The sequence below is a fragment of the Diabrotica undecimpunctata genome, chromosome 7 (genome assembly GCF_040954645.1).
Source record: "Diabrotica undecimpunctata isolate CICGRU chromosome 7, icDiaUnde3, whole genome shotgun sequence".
NCBI classification, from domain to species: Eukaryota; Metazoa; Arthropoda; class Insecta; order Coleoptera; family Chrysomelidae; genus Diabrotica; species Diabrotica undecimpunctata.
This window is the reverse complement of record NC_092809.1, coordinates 103,252,208-103,274,590: the sequence shown is the minus strand read 5'-3', so window position 1 is coordinate 103,274,590 and position 22,383 is coordinate 103,252,208. Positions and strand designations below refer to the sequence as shown.

General features: G+C 35.2%; 1 protein-coding gene across 5 annotated transcripts in view; it reads left to right on the top strand.

The window, feature by feature from the left end:
- The first annotated feature begins 9,298 nt into the window (after positions 1-9,298).
- LOC140445678 (uncharacterized) overlaps positions 9,299-22,383 on the top strand; it is a 76,243-nt gene continuing 63,158 nt past the window's right edge. For 3 of the 5 annotated variants that reach the window (XM_072537922.1, XM_072537919.1, XM_072537921.1), the window contains exons 1-2: positions 9,299-9,493; positions 9,843-9,970. In XM_072537922.1, the coding sequence (XP_072394023.1) occupies positions 9,905-9,970 (66 nt within the window). In that variant the 5' untranslated portion in view covers positions 9,299-9,493; positions 9,843-9,904. Of the gene's footprint in view, positions 9,494-9,521; positions 9,768-9,842; positions 9,971-22,383 lie in introns of those variants that run through there. The other 2 variants (XM_072537920.1, XM_072537923.1) reach the window with 2 other exon arrangements.

The window sequence follows — 22,383 nt, the reverse complement described above, 5'->3', positions numbered from 1 at the left end:
TTATGGACTATGATGGCATAAAATGGTTGACAAATATATTTAACAATATATATGATACAGGCATAATTCCCCAAAAATGGTTAGTGTTAACTTTTCTAAATCTTCCAAAAAAACCCAATGCGAGAAAGTGCGAAGACTATAGAATTATAAACCTTATGAGCCATTTACTTAAAACATTTCTAAAGATCATTCACAAAAGAATATATACAAAATGTGAGGAACAACTAACAAGAACACAATTCGGATTTCGTGATGCTCTGGGAACACGGGAGGCCCTTTTTGCTGCACAGGTGCTATTTCAGAGATGCAGGGATGTGAATTATGACATATACGTATGCTTTATAGATTACCAGAAGGCATTTGACAGAGTAAAACATGACAAATTAATGACTCTAATGCAAGAAATTGGAATTGACAAAAAAAGATCTTAGAATTATCAGAAACATTTACTACAATCAAACGGCCAAAATCAAAATAGAAGACCAGTTAACTGATAAAATTGCAATAGAACGTGGAGTACGACAGGGCTGTATTTTGTCTCCATTGTTGTTCAATATTTATTCTGAATGGGTATTTAAGGAAGCTTTAGACGGTTGTGCGAAAGGAATACTAATAAACGGTGAATGGTTGAATAACATTAGATATGCAGATGCAGTTTTTGCCGATAATCTGAATGACTTACAGATATTAACAAATGGCATAACAGAAGTCAGCAACAGATACGGACTAGCTCTTAACATAAAGAAAACCAAATTTATGACAATTAGTAAAAAACCAATACTAAACGCTCAACTTACAATCAACCAACAGAATATCGAAAGAGTCGAGCAATATACATATCTAGGCACCAATTTAAATAGCCAATGGGACCACTCAACAGAAATTAAACAGCCGTTAGAATGAGAACCATTTTCAACAGTCGAGACGTATCATTAAAAACAAAATGCCGTCTATTGAACTGCTACATATTCGCAGTTCTGCTCTACGGAATGGAAGCGTGGACACTAACTGTTGCATTTATGAATCGGCTCGAAGCTTTCGAAATGTGGTGTTATAGGCGCATCTTACGTATACCCTGGGTTGACAGAGTTACTAATGTGGAGGTCCTGCGTAGAATGGGGAAAGAATGTGAAATTCTCATGACCGTCAAAACTAAAAAGTTGGAATATCTAGGACATGTAATGAGAAATCAAGAACGTTACGGCCTTCTCCAGCTGATTCTCCAAGGGAAGGTAAATGGTAAGAGAGGACCGGGAAGAAGACGCATTTCCTGGCTTCAAAATTTACGAAAGTGGTATAACACGACTACCACTGAACTGTTCCGCGCTGCAATAAACAAAGTAAAGATAGCCGTGATGATCGCCAACATCCGGAACGGATAGGCACTTTAAGAAGAAGATATATATATATATATATATATATATATATATATATATATATATATATATATATATATATATATATATATATATATATGTAACGATGTTATGAGTGAGTTTAGTAGATAGAGAGTACCGAAATGTAAACTTATAAATAAATATATTTATATAAATTCGAACCGCTCGTTTTATTTAAAAACGCAACAGTTGGTGTCCGATGTGAGATTTGAAAATAAATTCAGCAGTGACTTTTGAAAAAGATTTTTGAATTTTTGAAAAGTATTGTTCGTCGGGAACATCCGCGTAGTTCGGTAGTGATCTTTGTACTAAAGAACATTAAAAAAAAAAGTACGTGTGTGCCTGACCAAAGATGCTGCTAGTAGAACTTGCAGTAAAACAGTTGCGTGAGCAGCTAGAAGAACGCGATGAAGACTGCAGCGGGTCTGACTGAAGACTGTCCTCAACAAGAATGGAGAAGACCCAGAGACATTCCAGTTCCAGTCAGCGGAAGAAGCAGTTTTAACGAAAATAAAAAATGTGTCGCAAATGATTGAAGAAACTTCTACAAAAAATGATAGTAAATTTGAAAACGTCTCACAAATGATTGAAGAATCTTCTAAAAAAATGATGATAAATTCGAGAACGTTTCCAAAAAATTCGATGAAACGTCTCAAATTATTAAAGAAACAGCTAGACAAAATGACGAGAAATTCGAAAATATGTCTAGAAGATTCGACGAAGTATGTATTCAGAACAATGAGAAATTTGAAGAAGTCTCAAGAACATTCGATAAGATACAGAAAAATGTAAACGACAAAATAGAAGACGTAGAAGAGAAGATCAAACAATTAGAGACCATGATAAATAACACAAAAGTGCTACCACCAGTTAATACAGTAGCCTTAGATCCGGTAGTGAAAGAAGAATCACCTAGAGACAAAACGACACATTATATGAGATTCAAATTGCCACCATTTGATGGAAAGTCCTCTTGGTCCATATACCTTAGACAATTTGAAGCTATTGCGACAGCCAATCATTGAACAGAACAAGAAAAAGCTGTTTCCTTGACTGCTGCTTTACGAGGTGATGCTGCGGATATTTAAGATCAATTCCTAAGGGTCAAGAAAAATGTTACCAGACCTTGTTTACTCGACTAGACAAACGTTGCGGAGATGCCCATCTACAACAAGTCTACAAGGCGTAACTAAGAAGTAGAATTCAACGAGCAAGTGAAACTTTACAAGAGTTTGAAGCAGATGTTGCTCGTATAGTGCGGTTGGCGTATCCGGCGGTACCAGACAACATTTTGGAAGAAATTGGTGTAGCTACCTTCGCCAATGGGTTAAAAGAAAGTGAATTACAGAAAGCTTTACGACTAGCAAGACCGAAAGTTCTAGATGAAGCGCTCGCTATTGCCTTGGAACATAATGAAACAGCTAGTCAAACTTCACGGAGCCATCGAGTAAAAACCCTCGGAGAAGGTGACAAACCAAACGATGAACGTCTGGAAGAAATGACACGAAAAGTAGTTCGTAAAACGATGCCGAAGAGACGCGAGCCCAGATGTTGGAATTGTGGTGACGTGGGTCACATTCGCTGTAATTGCAAGAAAATTATACAACAGTCGGAAAACTAGAACGGGTCGACACCAAGGGGCAACTGCCGACCTCGAGAAATACAGCCCCCATAGTAACTGTTAACATTACGTCCTCCGGTGGAATTCATAGCTTGTACATCGAGGGTCGTATCAATAATATATGTAGATCATTTTTGGTAGATACAGGTGCAACAAGAGTTATTACACGTCCAGAAGTTGTACGAAGCCATCTTAAATTATCGTTGCAACAGTAAAGCTTAGAACAGGAACTGGTGAGATAATTAATACATATGACGAGGCTAATATGTCAGTATCCATTGGCCAGACCACAGTGAAACATACAGTATTAATTGCAGAGATCTCCGACGAGTTCATATTGGGGATGGATTTACTAAGGAAAGTTGGGGCTGTATTGAATGTCAAAGATGGAGTTCTCGAGATCAGTGGTGAAAAGTTGCCGTTTCATGAAGACAAAGAAGATGTCATCAGCTTAATAACTACTTGTGACGTAACAATACCCGGTAATAGTGAGAAAATTTTGATGACCAGACCTGATGGTTACTGTCGAGAGGGAAGTTTAAGGATGGTTGAAGATGTAAACAATGCTGAATTCCTAAAGGCAAAAGCTTTGGTGAGAATTCGAGATGTCGTTCCTGTAAGAGTTATGAACTTAAAGGGAACTACTATTAAGTTAAGTAAAAGAACTTTGATCGGACAGTGTGTTCCCGTGACTTCGATTTGTTCTACGAATACTAATGAGAAACCATTGAAATCTAAGTATCGAAAGGAGCTTGTTGAGCTGGTGATTAAAACGTGCCAAGATCTTGATGATAAACGAACTAAAAAAGTGAAGTCTATGCTGGTAGAATTTCAAGATGTTTTTGCCATTGATAAGAATGATAAGGGCAAAACAAGTATAGTAAAGCATAAAATTAATACCGGAGACGCTCAGCCAATCAGACAACAACCTAGACGGCTTCCATTTGCGAAAAGAAATGAAGCCGAAGACATCATCAAAGATATGAACAAACAAGGGGTAATTGAACCATCAAACAGTCCATGGACATCACCAGTAGTGCTAGTAAAGAAGAAAGATGGTTCAACGCGTTTTTGTATTGACTACGGACAGCTCAATGCGGTAACTAAAAAAGATAGTTATCCTTTGCCCAGAATAGACGATACTTTGGATACACTTTCTGGTTCTCGTTGGTTCTCCACACTCGATCTGAAAAGTGGATATTGGCAAGTAGAAGTATGGAACCAGCTGATCGTGAAAAAACCGCATTCTCGATAGGATCAGGGCTTTGGCAGTTCACAGTTATGCCTCTTGGTTTATGTAATGCCCCGGCCACATTTGAAAGATTAACGGAGTCAGTTTTAAGAGGTCTAACATGGAAAACATGCCTGGTTTATTTGGATGATGTAATTGTAGTTGGAAGATCCTTCTATGAACTTGCCAATAATCTGACAGAAGTCTTTTAACGATTGTGGGCAGCGAATTTGAAGTTGAGTCCGAAGAAATGTCACTTGTTTCGACGAGAAGTGAAGTACTTAGGACATATTGTAGCAAGTAATGGTGTAACAGCTGATCCTGGAAAACTTGCAGAATTAAGGATTGGCCAGTACCAAGAGATAAACACGAAATTAGAAGTTTTCTTGGCCTATGTACATATTACCGACGTTTTGTCAAAGGATTTGCCAACATCTCCAAGCCATTAACAAAGTTGACAGAAGAAGGCAAAGAATATACATGGAGCGAAGAGTGTCAAAAAGCTTTTGAACAATTACAAATGGCGCTGATCAGTGCACCGATTTTAAGCTACCCTAGACAGGCAAGAAAATTTGTAATGGACACCGATGCAAGCAACAGTGCAATAGGAGCTGTTCTCTCGCAAATCCAAGATGGGCAGGAGAAAGTCATCGCTTACTTTAGCAAAGTCTTGTCGAAACCAGAAAGAAACTATTGCGTTACCAGGAGAGAATTGCTAGGCGTAGTGAAGGTTTGCGAGCATTTCCATAAATATTTGTATGGCAGAAAGTTTCGTCTTCGCACGGATCACGCTGCTCTAAAATGGCTCCTACAATTCCGTAATCCAGAGGGCCAGATGGCAAGATGGTTAGAACGATTACAAGAATATGATTACGAGATCGAACACAGGGCTGGCAGAGTTCATTCAAATGCTGATGCCCTTTCGAGATGACCGTGCAGTGCAAATTGTAATCACTGTCTTAAATTAGAAGAACGACTTTGCCCCGTGAGATGAACCACCATTATTAATTATCAATGGCAGCCTCAACAGCTACAAGACGCTCAAGCAGATGATCCATGTATAAAAAAAGTATTGGATTGGATGCGTCGAAGTGAAAGACTTTCTTGGCAAGACATTAGTGCATGTAGTCCCGAAGTCAAGTGTTACTGGAGTAAATGGAATTGTCTAGTGCTAAAAGATGATCTTCTGTATAAAACCTTTGAGAACGATGATGGTACAGAATCTAAGCTTCAGTTGATTGTACCTAAAAGTAAAGTGTCAGAAGTATTGCGTCAGTTACATGACGGTGCATCAGGAGGACACTTTGGTATTACGAAGACTCTGTAAAAGGTTCGAGAACGGTCTATTGGGTGAACTGTAAAGATGATGTAAGAAGATGGTGCCGGAAATGTGAACTGTGAGCAACCAGTAATCAACCAGCAACCGCAAAGTATTGCGTCAGTTACATGACGGTGCATCAGGAGGACACTTTGGTATTACGAAGACTCTGTAAAAGGTTCGAGAACGGTCTATTGGGTGAACTGTAAAGATGATGTAAGAAGATGGTGCCGGAAATGTGAACTGTGAGCAACCAGTAATGGTCCAGTTGGTAAAAAGAGGGCACCCATGAAACAGTACAATGTTGGTAGTCCTATGGAAAGAGTAGCAATCGACATTGCAGGTCCACTTCCAGAGACAAATGATGGAAATAAATATATCCTGGTAGCCATGGATTATTTTAAGAAATGGACTGAGGCCTATGCGATACCAAATCAAGAAGCTGCTACCGTTGCAGAGGTACTTGTTAAAGAATTCTTTAGCCGATTTGGTGTTTCCTTGGAGATCCACTCTGACCAAGGGCGAAACTTCGAGTCAACCCTTTTCCAAAACGTTTGTAAATTGGTTGGTGTCAATAAGACCAGAACGACACCCATGCATCCTCAATCAGATGGAATGGTCGAGAGAATGAACCGAACGATGTGTAAACACCTCTCCAAAGTTGTATCAGAACATCAAAGAGATTGGGACCAGCACATTCATTTATTCCTAATGGCCTACCGCTCGGCCGTGAATGAAACTACAGGCCAGACTCCAACCTGCCTGATGTTAGGTCGTGAAGTTCGTTTGCCCTGCGACCTAGAGTTTGGCTGCAGACCTTCCGAAGAACATGTGGTAAGCAAAGATTATGTCGACCGCCTGAAGTTAAGAATGAATAACATTCATGGACTTGCCCGACAACACATCCAGTTAGCAAGTGACAGAATGAAAGATCAATATGATTTTCGATGCAAGAATGAAAGCTATGAAGTAGGTGATCTTGTTTGGCTTTATAATCCACAACGTCGTCAAGGCTTGTCTCCCAAACTGCAAAGACAATGGGAAGGTCCGTATGAAATTAAAAAGAGAATAAATGACGTAATATACCGAATTAAGAAGTAGCCGAAAGGTAAACCAAAAGTAGTTCACATAAATCGTCTTGCACCATATGCTGGCTCCAATGAAACAGAAGAAGCACGAACCCTTCAACATGAGATCAAAGATGACCGGCGACCAAGCTTTTATTGAATTTATGTCAAATTACGCAGACAGAAAGAGTGCTAGATTCGGTGTGACGACAGAAGTTCAGCAGGATCTTTTTAGTGTTCCGCATAACGTCTCTCTAGCCCACTGTGTTGCCCAAGATCTTGAGATGACTAAAGGAATCTCATCTGTATTCTATAGGAAGTTCGATCGTTTGGACGAGTTAAAAAACCAGCAGCCTAAAGTTGGAAGAGTACTGAGATTAGAAGATGGTCCTCGATCTTTGCTGTATATGGTGACCAGGAAATCGTATACAGACAGGGCAAGCTACGAGGATATATGGCATGCTCTAACTAATTTGAAGAAAGTCGTGTGCAATTATGACGTCAAGAATTTGGCCTTACCCAAGATAGTCCATGCACTAGAGAATCTGGATTGGAATATTGTCAGAAGTATGTTTGAAGTGATCTTCCGAGAAACCGGCGTACGAATTACTGTGTGTTGTATTAACCCGAAGATATCGTGTCCTTCAAAGTCTGTAGCAATGCATTGGACGTTCAACAGTTCGAACCGTGGGAGTGTCGATAACCGCGCACCCATTTCCACAACGACACGACGAGGTGAGATCCGGAGCGGCTATTTAAGGCGAGTGACTGGCTGAATTAGATAGATTAGTCTTGCGGCTAACCCTCTAGACTCCCTGGCTCGTTGTTGTATTGAATCTGCGAGCCGACCCGGGCAGAGAGACTTCCGCACTGAGGATTATACTCTCTCCTGAATCAAGCAGAACCTGTGGGTATCGTGCATTGAACGTTACCGTCTAGCGTGGATCTGCACAACCGACCATTTCGATTGCGAGTGCGTAATAAATTTTTCTTTTACAGGCGTCCGCCAGGGAATCCACTGTTGCGGGATCCAGACGGGGACCTAGAGTACATTTTATTTTTATTTCTTTATTTTGTATATACGTTGAAACTAATAGATTTATTTTTATTTCAACCTGTGTTTTACTGAGTTTTTCGCTTCGAAAGAGCTACCCGTTACAAGTCTGTAGACTGTTATTTCTCCTTGAGGGGTTCATACAGAGCTGGAGAGCTTTGTAGATTTCGCCATCATGTGCCTACATCTGTAGTTGCTGATCGGGACGCTCAGATCTAAGAGAGGAGCAGTGTAACGAAATAGCCCATCTCCTATACGTCATAATTCTTAGAAGGATACATCTAGACAACTCAAGAATTGGCATTTCAATAGCGCCCGTCTTCGATGCGCTTTCGATGAGACGAATTAGAGGTGGGACTACCCCAGAAGATTCGAGAATAATACTTTTTGGTATATATATATATATGTAACGATGTTATGAGTGAGTTTAGTGGATAAAAGAGTACCGAACTGTAAACTTATAAATAAATATATTTATATAAATTCGAACCGCTCGTTTTATTTAAAAAAGCTACAATAAGAAAAACCTAATACAAAATAAAAATGTGCTGATTTCGTGCGAAAAGTCATGTCATGTACATCGAATGACCAATAATGTGTGTGCGGTAATTCTATCTTATCGATAATCGAACGATTCTCTGGCACTCAAAATGGCGAATTGACAAAATTTGAAAATCGCGTAACTCTGAATTCGCGGAAGTCGGGGTAGCGTTATTCGAGGTATTACTGTATTCAGAATGGTTGATTTTGTTAAAGAGCAATGTAAAAAGGCTTCGGCATAATTCTACACTTACCCCTAGAATAAATGAGTTTGAATCATTTCAACTCTTGACTATCTGCTTACAGGGTTGATAGGTTTTAAATTATTTTTTTAGGATTATTTGATTGATATTTAATTTTGTTTGTGGGGGGGGTGGCTCACGACCCCTCCTTGGATCCGCCACTGATAGTCATAAAATAAGAAATAAAACTTATCCTGTACAATAACAAATATATTTCTCATTGTATAATATGATATACATTATTTATTATAACAATAAAACACAAAATTGTTTTCAAAACTTTCACAAAATTTATTTAAAACTCTTATCACTACAGCTGTTTCGGCTGATTGCCTTTCTCAAGTGATCTATTTTTGGCATGCGTTTACATTTTATAGTTGGTTATAATAGGTTGAGGAGGGGAGAACTGTTTGTCTCAAGTTGGTCATTCAGAATTATATATGTGTTCTTTAATTTGTTGATTTCCATAGATTCTAACAAAGATAGGTTAAGATTAGTGTGTTCACAGTTCAGTGTTTTATTGTTATATAAAATGAATTTCCATCTAGTAACGGTCGAAGCCATCAATTACATTATTTATTAGTAGATTTTCGGATTAAGGGAACATATTTATGACATAGAATAAGTTTTTGTTTGTTATTTCACTGCTATATTTATTTTCCATTTCTTTTAAAATAGTTTTTTATAGCAATTATTCAAAACGTACGTTTTGAATTTGCCGCCAAATGTTTTAGTTGACTGCCCGACTAGTTATGGCGCTAGACACTCTTTCCTTACTTCGTACTATGAGAGATACCACACCACGTTAGACAGTTATGTCCTGTGATTGTCGTCGACAGCGACAGCGAGCGGCGACGGCGACAGGGTATATTATCAAGGAGTCGAAGTCCTTGTGGTACTTTTTCAATTTGGATGAAATCCTGTTAATTATTGTACTAATATTCATAAATTTTTGGATTTGAAATTTTATACATAAACTGTATTATGTATAATATTACGGTGGTGTGAATATATTTAAGAAAGGTAAGACTCATCAAATAAAACTGCAGATTTTTCAATGGTCGATACATTCAGCAATCAATAGGGTACTGAAACTGATTGCGTATTTATCTTTCTTTAGCCAGCTTATGTTGTTCTGATTTATCAAATTGTATTTTTCCATTTTGGGATGTAATAATTACGTTCCATCAATTAAAAGCAGTGAACTCTTCATTTTCCAAAGTCGGCCATCTTGTGTTGTGATATGTGGCGGTATATTTAAAACTACCTTTAGAATTTGTAGTACATAGATTTAACGGTAAGTTCAGCTAAAAAATCCAGAAGGACGATTTTCGCATGAATACATTTTCTACAAATTGCATTCTTTTTACAGAAATCATACCTTTTTGAGATAGTTGACGTTTTGGAAACCCTCGTCAGTGTAGTGTTTTAAAAATGGAACCCTGTGCTCCAGGTACTGAAGATGATCCTCCGATCATGTTTTCTACACTAACAATGAAGGTAATTTAAATTTCTATAAAGATTTACATTGATTTTTTTTATTAATTTTAGTTTGTATTATAGGTAAGTAATATATTCCTTTATTTGATTTTTTAAACAAATCAACATGCAAATCACATAAGTTGATTTACAAATGTTTTAAAGAATGTTTAAAAATTTTAAACATTTCGGTATGTGTTCTGTAAATATTCATTGTGACAGTAAGTACCCAATTTAATGGACAGGTTTTTTACTGCCCATAGATGTATAGGCATCCATTCATGTTATTTCTAAATTAAATAAACACACTATTTTGAATTTATAGTTTTTATGCTTGTTTTTAATACAAATACAAAAATATTATTGTCATTGGCTATAATAGATTATATTAAGGGTTTAATTTCTGCACAATTAAATTTATTGTGAAACAAAGTTCAAACTGAGACAGGCAGCTTAATGGATTTGGAAAATCAAACCCAGAAAGCATGCTGTGTCAACTGCTAAAGTGATTGTATTGTGGGAAAACTGATTATGTTTAAATAAATGTGTGTAGTAAATATACTACGAGATGAAACATCTTTCACATGGTTCAGTTTATGTGTATAAGTTTCTTAAGTAGTAAGGAACATGGTAACTAGAAGACAGTTATATCTGATCTTATAGGAACCAAACAATGATTTATTATTGAATCATTATGTTAAATGCTATTTTATTTCTGTTTTTCATAAATTTTGTTAAATGTTTTGGTTCATTCTGCTTCACTGTTTATTGGATGAAACCAAAATACTGCTACATAATAATGTTATGGAAAATATGAATCTTCTTGAATCTGGAACATTAGCAATCTGGGTCTCAGATAATTTGGAGCTTTACTGAGAACTAATGTCAAAAAAATGGACTTCGTTGTGAATGAATGGATACTGGAAGGTTAAATACCATACTCTTTATTACTCAAGATGCATAAATTAGATTGAAAAGGCCAGATCAGTGTTCTTCCAAATAAAAAAGTATTTTATAGACATATTAATAAAAACGTGAAAATAAGACTTGTCAAATGTTACATCTTGTAACATTATTTTAACGAGTTGAAAGCTGTATGCTCACTAAATATTAAATAAACATCAAGATTTAGAAAGTGGGTGTATTGAAGGCTGATATGCATAACCTGGGTCAATAGAGTGACAAATGAAGAGGTATTACATCTAAAAAAGCAATCCGGAGTAGTGAAAATTGTAGAAATACCAAAATTAGAATATTTTGCCCATGTCAGACCATAAGTCCTCCATCTTATAATCGAAGAAGAAAATCATGGCTTCATAATTTACGTGAGTGGTTTAGTAAGTCTTAATCGTCACTTTTTGAAGCTACAGTGAACAAAATTATGATGTTCAGTAATGGACATGGTACAGAGAGAAGAAAGTGAAATTCTAGAACCATAGTGATTTCCCCAAACTAGTTAAATAATTTTCCATCCCATATAAACATGTAAGTTTACTTCATAAATGCTAATGAATTATTTTAATAACTTAATCTCTGCCGCTAGGAGAATTTTAGTATTTATGTGTAGATTATTATTATTCATTCTTATCATGCTGTCAGACATTAGGGAGTGCAGTACATATAGTTAATATGACATGATATTGGAGACTTTTACTTTCTAAATTAGAAAAAAAAACACAATTTTTAAATATTAACCCATTAGTGCCCAGATTATTTTTTTCATAGTTTTTAATGTGATGCTAATATTTTTTGGGAGCAGTTTTATTAAAAAACATAAAAATAAATGAATTTACACATTTGGATTTATAAATCACTCAGTATATAATGTTACATATATGTAACGCTAGGAGCTAATGGGTGCACAAACACAAAATATATCTGTAAACAGTTCTATTTATTTAAAAACTGAAAATAATGAAAAAGGAATTTAAACATTTTGGTTTGTGTGATAGGTAACGAAACAATCAATACAGAAACCTAAAATACGTTTTTTACACATCATGCATCTTGAACTTTTGCAAAATCTTCCAGCACAACGTCGTCTTTTGTTGTTTGAAACTTTATCCACTCTAATTTCATCAGCTACTCTTTGCATATTAGAAGATGGAGATGTAGTCCTTCCAGTGCCTTTGGGAGATGACGAATATTTCTTCAAATAAACTTACACAATAGCCCTTCAAAAGTCTATTTGGGACATCTGAGAGTTGTTTGATTTTCAATACAAACACCACGCGTTATTGACTGAAACATCAAGAAGCGATGTAAACAATGCCCAGTACCATTTTCTGTTTTTAATTTGAATCCTGTACTGTCCAACATTCTGATCCATTCGATCATTACCACCCATTTTTCCGTTATACTCTGCAAGTACTGCTGATCTGCTAACTTGTATGTGTTTTTTTTTCTTTTGTGAATTTCCAATACATATGCTTGCTGGGAAGATTATTATAACCCCTAAGAATCAATACAGCAATGAAACATTTCATATCAACAACTGATTTGTTTTCAAACAGTAAATAATCTGACTCAGGAAATTGTTTCTTGTTATATGTGAAATCTCCCGAAACCCAATCCCGGGATTCAGAATCTTTTGGATATACCATATGAGCAGGTGTAATATCGAATCATTTGCCAAAGAAATGTTACCTTCTGTCGATTCTAACTGTTGAATAGGAATTTTTTTTCGTAGTATAATTCTATCAACAGTTTTAACTTCTGCATCGGCAAGTAGCTGACGTTTGCTCAAATTTTCAAAATCTCCGCCCTCGTCGTCATCTCCGGAATCCTCATCCGTCAGAGTAGCTGGATCCGGTGGCGCTATATAAATTGCCTATATAGAGTTATCTATGTCGTCGTATTCTCTAAAGGCTATATCAATAGCTTCTTGAACAGTCAGGCCTCTTTGAAGAACTGCAGCCTCTGAAATAAAAAACAACTTAGTACATACATACTCCACTTTTAAATTTTAAAGTTCTCACACTCTGTATACTAATACCTCGAAAAATGTTACTAAAAATACCATACAATGAAAACAAAACATGATATATCGGTACAAAATAACTGGAGAATATGCTTACACTACATCCTAGCCGTACAAATATGTAACAGTCAATTTCCTAACCGAAAAACTTTTTATTTGAAAAAATACTGTTTGTTTTCTAATATTAACTTTATTATACAAAATAAGATTTATATACTTACTCTTTATCAACGAAGTCCATTATTTGAAGCTTTATTTCTTTCGTTATATTTTATCCAGGCACAGATTCAAAACAAAGTTCTAATAAAATCGCACATTTACAACGATGTAAACACTAGCACCTTCTGACAAGAACTAACCTGTTTTCAACTGAAAATTTGCGACGTATGTGATATTTAGATGGCACCACTTCGCCGTTACATAATCGTAACGCTGGGAACTAATGGGTTAAACAAAAAAAAACTAATATATTTATGGTCATAATGGTTTCTATTCATTGTTAAGGTTTTGGGGTATACAAAATTTTTTTTTGTTTTTCACCACAGCAGAGGTTATCTTCCAAAAGATGTATTTTATTTTGGGAGACACTTTTCTGCCTTTTTGTAACATTTTTTTTTTTATTCCAACGGAATTCAATTCGTGAGAATTAAAAACTAATAAATAATCCTTTAAAAAGTTAATTTTTTTATATTTTTAATGCCTTTATATGTGATTTTATAAAAAGTTCGAAAAAAACGCCTGTTTGGGGGGTGAATTTACACCTGTACTAAAAAGGTGGGGTGTTTTTTCACTTTTTAGAGTTTATTTAGTAGTCTATATAGAGGGTTCAGAATATATCTACATTTGAGCTACAGAGGTTTAAAGTTAAATCTTCATAACAAAATTACCCGTTAACATTTTTAAAAGTATATATTCAATTTTAGAAGGTCAAGGAGTAACTTAGACATTTAAATTGCTTTTATTGGCCAAATTTAATGTAATAACCCCAAAAAATGCAAAAAAGTGGACTTGGTTCAAATGTTTTCTGAAGAATTTTAGGAAAATAATGAACTAACTCCAAGTGTTGTTAATAAATACACTTTTTTTACATCTACTTAGAACCATATTAAAACAAAATATCACTTCTTAGAGAAAGGAAAAGTTAATTGATATAAAAAAGCGAATCATCACAGTCGGTATCATTTCCCTCAGTCGCTTCGTTATCCTGGATTTGATGAGTTAGCTGATTCCCTGGAAGGTTTCTGAAGTATCCATGTTGAATAGGGGGTATGTAAGGTAGCAGAGACAATATGTCCTCCTTTTTGAAATTCATTTGTCTTGTGGTTGGGTAAAGCTGATCCTGCTGTACATACAGTCAACAAGGTTTGCAATTCCAAAAGTCTTCCAGGCCGTGTTTGAAATGTCCAAGGTTCGGAAACTCGAAATTTCGCTAAAAGATTAATTTATTTTTATTTGGAAAAGTGCTCCTTTTTAAACCTCAACCACCGTATCTTAAACCAATTGATTTACCTTCAGTATCCTTTTTCTGCTTATGATTGAATCTTCGAGGGATTTTGTGCTCAAAACTCGTCTCGTTGTAGTTTTACAACTTCAAATTGAGGCTTTTTCACTTTTGCAGTTTTAATGATGTACCTGTCATCAGGCACATTGATGGTCCTAAGTTTCTTGGCTGCTCTTTCTATTAATCCGAATTCAGTATCATTAAGAAGGAATGAATGGCCTGGTATCATAAATTTTAAATCAATTGTTTCCACATCCAATAGAGGGTCTTGAACAAGTTTTAGTAGAGTATGGCTAGTTTTTATATTCCTATTTTGCTCAGTGCATGAGTCAGAAAACAACAACATGTTTGAATGTCCTGGTATGTTCATACAAATGTTTCTTAAGGCATAAAACCAGATCTTCAGAACCCCTTCCACCATTAGTCTCATCCCAGACGTGTATATAGGCAGTGATGTTATTAAAATAATTAATGCCAAAGTTATAGATATAAAGATTTGTCTTATAGTAAGCTGTTGAAGTTGTGAGTTTGGGAAAAGGCAATGCCTTTGGAAGGTCAAATGTGCAAACATTTATCCCGCGAGACTTCTGCTGAATCTTTTTTTAGTTCTGTACGCGCTTGTTCTGCTCGCCTTAAGTGCAGTTCTCTTTATGTCTTTAGGTCAGCTGTCTTTTTCTCATCAATTTCAGAACGAATTTTTTGAAATAACTTCTCACAGCTGCTGCAAGTGTCATTTGAAGTATGTTTAAAGTGCAATTTAAATTTTTGACTGAAGACTTGTTAGTAATATTTTTCTTTCAAAGGATTTCTCATCTCAATACGTCAATAACGGCAGTAATTTTGTTTTATTTAAACATCTGTATGCACTTTTTGAGGCATTTACAGTCATATCCAGAGGGAAATATCTTCAATTACGATACCTTATTACTGCGAGATTTGTACTCTTTACCGCTGTTACGATAATCAACAAATGATATTTTCATTGAGTCACAATATTTCAAGTATATATGCATGTATGGTCCAACCAGCTATCTTAGAGTATATTTATATATATATATATATATATATATATATATATATATATATATATATATATATACAGTAGACTCACGATTATCCGAGGTAATTGGGACCGTGACTACCTCCGATACCGAAAAAAACTTGGTTAACACTGAGATTGGTTATACTGAAAGAAAAAATGTGTAGCTACGTAAATAATGATTAATGTGTTTGTTGTAATAACTAAAATCTAATATAAAAGTAGTATAAAAGATAAAAAAATTTACCTTTAACCTAAAATTTTACTGTTTAAAAACGTCTTTGATTGATTTTTGTTTCAACTCATTCCTCTTTTTGAGGCGGCGATGTTGCGCCAATTTTGAAAATGGAAGACGTCTAGTGGTGTCGATTCTTCTTGTTGCTCGATGTATGCGAGAGCTGCTTCAAGGGACTTCAATCCATCGGAATGAGAAATCTTTTGAGTTATCTCATCTGTATCTTCTTCTTCATGGGTGACGTTTAGAACTAGATTGGCAATTGCATCATCTGTCACTTCTATTTCTTCATCAAGATTTATTAAATCGATGATGTCTTTTTTTCCGATTGTTTGTTCTACTGGTAATTGATTTGCTAGGTTGGCTATAGAATCAACTTCACAGTTATCAGTTTCATTTTGAAAGTCTTGTGTTGTGTTGTCTATCTTAAATAATTTTTTCCACGACTTCTGAATAGTGTACACTTTTACGTCGTCCCAAGCAGATGCAATCCAATAGCAAACATATTTAACCGTGATCTTCTTCAATGCCTCAATTACAGTCAGCCCTTCATCCAGCTTAGTTAGCAGTACCTGAAGGAGCTTCCGCCGATAATTCCTCTTCATTGATTTTATAACGCCTTGGTCTAGGGGTTGGATGAGAGACGTCACATTGGGTGGAAGAAACACAGCTAGTATGTCACCACTAATCAATTCACTCGCATCTGGGTGCGATCATGCGTTGTCTAACAACAACAAAGCTTCCCGGGAAAGATTTTTGTTTATTAGGTAGCTATCAATGACTGGCACGAAGTTATTAAAAAACCAATCTTTAAAAGTGTTACATTCCATCCATGCATTGCGTTGGTTGCTATAGATTATAGGTAAGCAATTTATTTGGACATTTTTGAATGCCCTTGGATTTCTGGATTTTCCAATTAAAAGAGATTTTAATGAACCAGAATCATTGTTGCAAATCATGATTGTGACTCTCTCTTTGCTTTTTTTGTAACCTGGTGCAGTTCCTTAATTTTTAGCAGCTACTAGTGTTTTCGATGGAAGCATTTTAAAGTTAAGGCCTGTCTCATCACAGTTAAATATTTGGTCTGAAGTTAGTCCATCTTTAAGAATAATGTCTTATAATTTTAAATAAAATGTTCGAATTTCAGTTGAGTCAGCAGAAAGTTTTTCGCCGCAAATATTCAATTGTCGGATGCCATATTTCTTTTACCATAAGTCAATTCATTCTTCACTAACACAAAAGTTTTCTCCATCCATAAACTTCTTCTGGAATTCAATAGCTTTTGCTTGGAGTATTGGACCACTTATCGGGCTGCCCAATACTATCATTTGTGAAAACCACAAGAACGACGCCTCAGAAGTTTGTTCATGGTCCCCTTTCTTCAGTCTTCCGGGCCAATCCACTACCACCACTCACACTTCGGTTGACCCACTGTTCGGTTTCATTCCGCTTACGCTTCCAATCTCCAACAGTTACTTCTCCGGCACCTAAATCTGAAGCAACCTTCTTTATTGATTCACCCTTGTCCAATCTCTTAATTGCATTCGCTTTTGTTTCCAAAGATACAACTACTCTCTTCGGCTTTTCACTCATATTGCATAGAAAGACTCTTACACTTACAAAAATCAACTTGTGAAAAATTAATTATGAAACCGAAACTAATAAACTCGAATAAATACACAAAACAGTACATAATAGCAAAAATTAGTGAAATACTGAAATTCTGATTTCATTTGCAAGGTGTCTTTGTAAGAAACCATTCCAAATTCCGTGTCATAGCGGAGCCACCTTTTGTCCAACCATTTAAACTGTTTTCCATCTACATCTTTATTTTTTAATGCCAAATAACATTTCCGTAACGATGCAAAGTCCAAAAAGTCAGTTTTCCGCATTTCCACAACTTTAAATTTGTTACTGCTAGACTTAATAGTTGTATACAGACATGAGAGTAAAGGGACAGCAGGACTATGAGTGCAAAACAGGCCATTTTTCGATGTACATCTCCCATAAGAAATTCTAAGATCCATTCTGGTCATTTTTGACGCTTTTCGTTGTGGAGGCGCGACGGCTTATCGGATCGTGACGTGTGATGTATCGACGGGAAGGGGAGGAGCAACGAATACGTTAACACAAAAAACAAAGATGGCGACATTGTTAAAGAGACACTAAGCTTGCAACGTATTATACTTATTATATTTTCCCGGTAGTCGCTGTACATTCTAAATTAAGTTATGGTTGTAGATAAAATACAGTATATGTATTTATTTTATTTCAATAATACTGCTTATTACACTATGTTAAATATCTTTTCTATGCCCATACATTATATTATCATCATATATCAAACAGTTGTTTGTGTTATGTTAAATTGTTAAACGATTTTCTAATATAATATATATTTCTATTTCTTATTAGAGACCTGAAGTACAATACCAAAATAAAATAAAAACATAATATTACCTGACTTGCCGTAGATAAAATATAGGATGCAACTTACAATACCATCTGTATTCAGAATAATAGTGCTGTATAGTAATGCACGTTAAGTAGAGATCCGTGTATACTAGTACTCAATCAGAGAAGAATATATAGAGGATGTTTGTTGGTTTGGCCATACTGTAAGAATGGTATACGTTCCTATTCGTTTCATTTCCAGCGATAGCCGCTGCTGTACGTTATATCCATTTCAATAACATATATAAATTGTTTCGAGATAGAGGGAGAGCCTTTTTTCGATGAGTTCTGTACTTTAAGTGTAGATCTGTGTATAGTAGTACTCAATCAGAGAAGATTATATAGAGGATGTTTGTTGGTTTGTTCATACTGTAAGAATGGTATACGTTCTTCGATTAATCATGTTCTATTTCTAGTAATACCTCACACGTTGTTGTACGTTATATCGTTTTCAGCGTCACCTCCCCTTTCATACATTGTTTCGAGAGAAAGAGAGAAGAAATGATAGGCTGAAGGACTGTCTTTTTACGATGACAGGCACTGGATGGTTTGGGCATAGTTAAAGGATGTAGCCGACAGGTGGCGATTTGTATGATGAGATGATGAACTCTAATAGACGAAATCCAATCAAACGTCAAAATAGGTCCAATAGCAACAAAGATATAATATAGCGCTGTTTTGGTAATGTTGTCATGTTTGTTTGTTTCTCTGTTAGCCTCAGTGACTACTCTCCTTTCCTTCAAAGTCTATTATGCTAAAATCCGATCAATAGCAACAAAGATCCGATATATTGCCGTTTTGACAATATCTTTGTCTTTGATTTTTGTGATAACATATTCGATAGCTCCTCCTCTTTCCAACGAGCCCTCATTCGCAAAGATTGGACCAACAGAAACGGAGATACGGTATAGTGTCGGTTTGGCAATGTCTTTGAATTTGTTTTTTGTGTCAACGTATTCAATATCCCCTCATATTTTATTTAATGTGTTACACGTAGTTATCTGACTAATAACAACGGAAATACGATATAGTGTCGTTTTAACAAAGTCTTTGCGTTTTATTTTGTCTTAACATATTCGTTACCACCTCCCAATTCCATCGATACCTTGCACGTTGTTGTACGTTGTATCGTTTAGACGTTAAAAGCTTAGTGTCCTTTTGGCAATGCCGCCATCTTTGTTTTTTGTGTTAACGTATTCGTTACTCCTCCCCTTTCCGATGATACCTGACATGTCACGATCCGATAAGCCGTCGCGCCTCCACAACGAAAAGCGTAAAAATAACCAGAATGGACCTAACCAGAATGGACCTTAGAATTTCTTATGGAGATTTACATGGGAAATGGCCTGTTTTGCGCCCATAGTCCTGCTGCCCCTTTACTCATGAGGATGATATATTTTGATTTCTTTTTCTTCTTTTCTATTATACCATGATTTGTATCAACTTCTAAATGGCTATCTCCGGGAACCATAAATTTATGGTCGATTCTCTCTAACTGTAACTTATGTATAGCTCACGTAAACATAGAACTGACGTGAGAATTTCTATTCTGACCTCCACAGCCTATCACAGTAAAATATTACGCTTCTTGTGTTATTAGATGGGTTTGTTTGAAGATGTTTAAAGAGACAAGATGCAATCTGATTCGCTCGTCGAGCAGCAATAGTTTTATACCACACATAACGTACTGCTCTTCTGGTCTTATTGTCATGTATGGTCAAATTGATCGTCCACAACTGACGTTTATAAGAAGCTACAGAAGAAGTCAATGATGGAATCGGTAAACACTTGTAAATTCTACACCTAATGTAGTTGTAAAAGTTCTTGTATAATTTAGTGTCATAAACGGTTTAAAAAGTTGTTAGGTTAGGTTGACAGGCGATATATATGTTTGGCGCCAAGTATACCGATAAGTCCCCTATTAAAACTTTAAAAAATATCCAGGCAGTCATTGAAAAGGGAGTTCTACACCTAATGTGGTTGTAAAAGCTCTTGTGCAATTTAGTATTATAAACAGTTTAAAAAGTTGTTCCAATAAATAGGCTTATATTAATCACAATATAGAGAGAAGAAAGTATAACGTCAGTCATATAATTAAAAAGGTTTTATACCAATATCAATTGATATTGGTATGTATAACCAAAGTGAGGTTGTTACACAGCGAGTAGTGATAGTGAAAGGAGAACTTACAAATTGTACTATTCGACAGCATAATAACAGATGTAATAAGCAGATACTTTTTGAATGCTATAGGTGTAAAAACAGGAAGAAAGACTCAGTTCAAATTGAGCTGTAGTCTTAAGAAACATTCTGCAACAAGATGAATAACAACAGCACTGGATAGATACCCCTGGATGCCTTTGTTCAAAATCTGAATGGTTCAGTTCTCCTCGAACATCAGTGTGAAGAAAAAATAGTGTGACTTGACAATGACAAGTGTGACCTTGCTGAAACGACGTCAAAACAATGATTTTTATAAAAACCAAAATTATTCAATGCAGTGTCAGACCTGTTAAACCACAGAAATCACATAACTTCCAATAAAATCACTAGCTAAAACGCAGGAGCTACATCTTTAACAATAATTGAAGATTCAAACTTACAAAAGTAAGATTATGGCCATAAGTGTGGAATTTATTTATCTAAAAAATCTTTTGATGAACAAATATTGGAACAAAGATTTTTGGTACTTTTTAATGAAAAAAAAAACATACTAAGTGTATAGTATATTAAATTATGAGAGATTTTTAAATTGTTTGTAAAAGTAGTTTGTGATTTAATTGTTAAACAATTGTTTAAAAAAAAATTAATACCAGTTAACATGGTACAATATTTGTTCAACAAAGGATTTTTTACATACAGAAATTCCACCCTTATAGCAATAATCTCACTTTTGTAAGTTTTAATCTATAATTATTGTTCGACATGTAACTCATCCAAAAACATTCTAGATATCATTGATGATTGTATAAAGTATACTGAAATATATCTGATTAAAAAAAAAAGAGTACACTTGGCTTTGTTTAATTTAACTGCTGATCCAATAATCGTGTTCTTATACATATATATATATATATATATATATATATATATATATATATATATATATATATATATATATATATATTTATATATATTTATATATTTCTATAATAGGTACTATGATGTAATCGTAATAAATGCTTGAAAAAAGTTGAGGGTGTAAGTGAGACTATTAAGCTAACATTTCGGATGGACACCTAAATAGCCAATTTTGACATTCACCAAAAAAGTCCATGTTTTCCAGATTTCAGTCTTTCACCGTAACTATACATCTGATATTTTTGATAGAACTATGTTACTACCGTTATAAGAAGGTTTAATGTGCGGATTGTGCCAATCTTACTAATATATTGTAGAATTTAGATGAGTACAACAATATGAGTATATCATTTATGGCCAAAAGGGATACAAATATATGAAAAATAATACGAAAACTTAGCAATTTTTTAAAGGGTATTCTGTTTATTGGGGGCATAATGAATTCATTATGCTCTCTGTGGGTTTATTTACCCCGAAACATGTGTCTTTCGATTTTATAATGTATGAATATGCTGATATAAGAACAGTATATTTTTGTGTTCTGTTTTTTGACACTTCAAAGAGCAATACAACGTGTCAACACTATAGTGCCGTAAGTTTTGAGTGTAGGTAGAAAATTTATTTTTAAGTGCAAACAGATGTTACTCTACAGTTTCATTTTAGCGAATCTTATGTAAAACGATATAACTATTATAGTTATAAATTAGATACAGAACACTATATTAGACTGGTTTGTTACATTTACAATGATATTATAGCAGTACATCTTAATTTGCATAAAAGATAAAAGTACTAAAGATTTGAGAGTCATTGGGTTTCCTTGTAGAATATAATGATTTATTTTATAATTTTTTAATCATATTACATATATTTACGAATGTGTATTACACTATTTACGGTGCGCAACCAAATTTCCTGATTTTTGAATAAATACATTTTTGAGAAGTCAGGAGGAAAAACAATCTAGTCCACTTTTGGTCGAAATTGAGATGACGAAGTTTTCTAGTGATGAATACATACTTTCGGATGGTACGGAGTAAAAGGGAAAACATTTACAGTCCTTTTATTACAAATGTTAAATGAAACGGGGTACTGGGGAAGAACCGTCATAGTCCGCGCGCTGCGAGGGAATAACCGTTAGGGT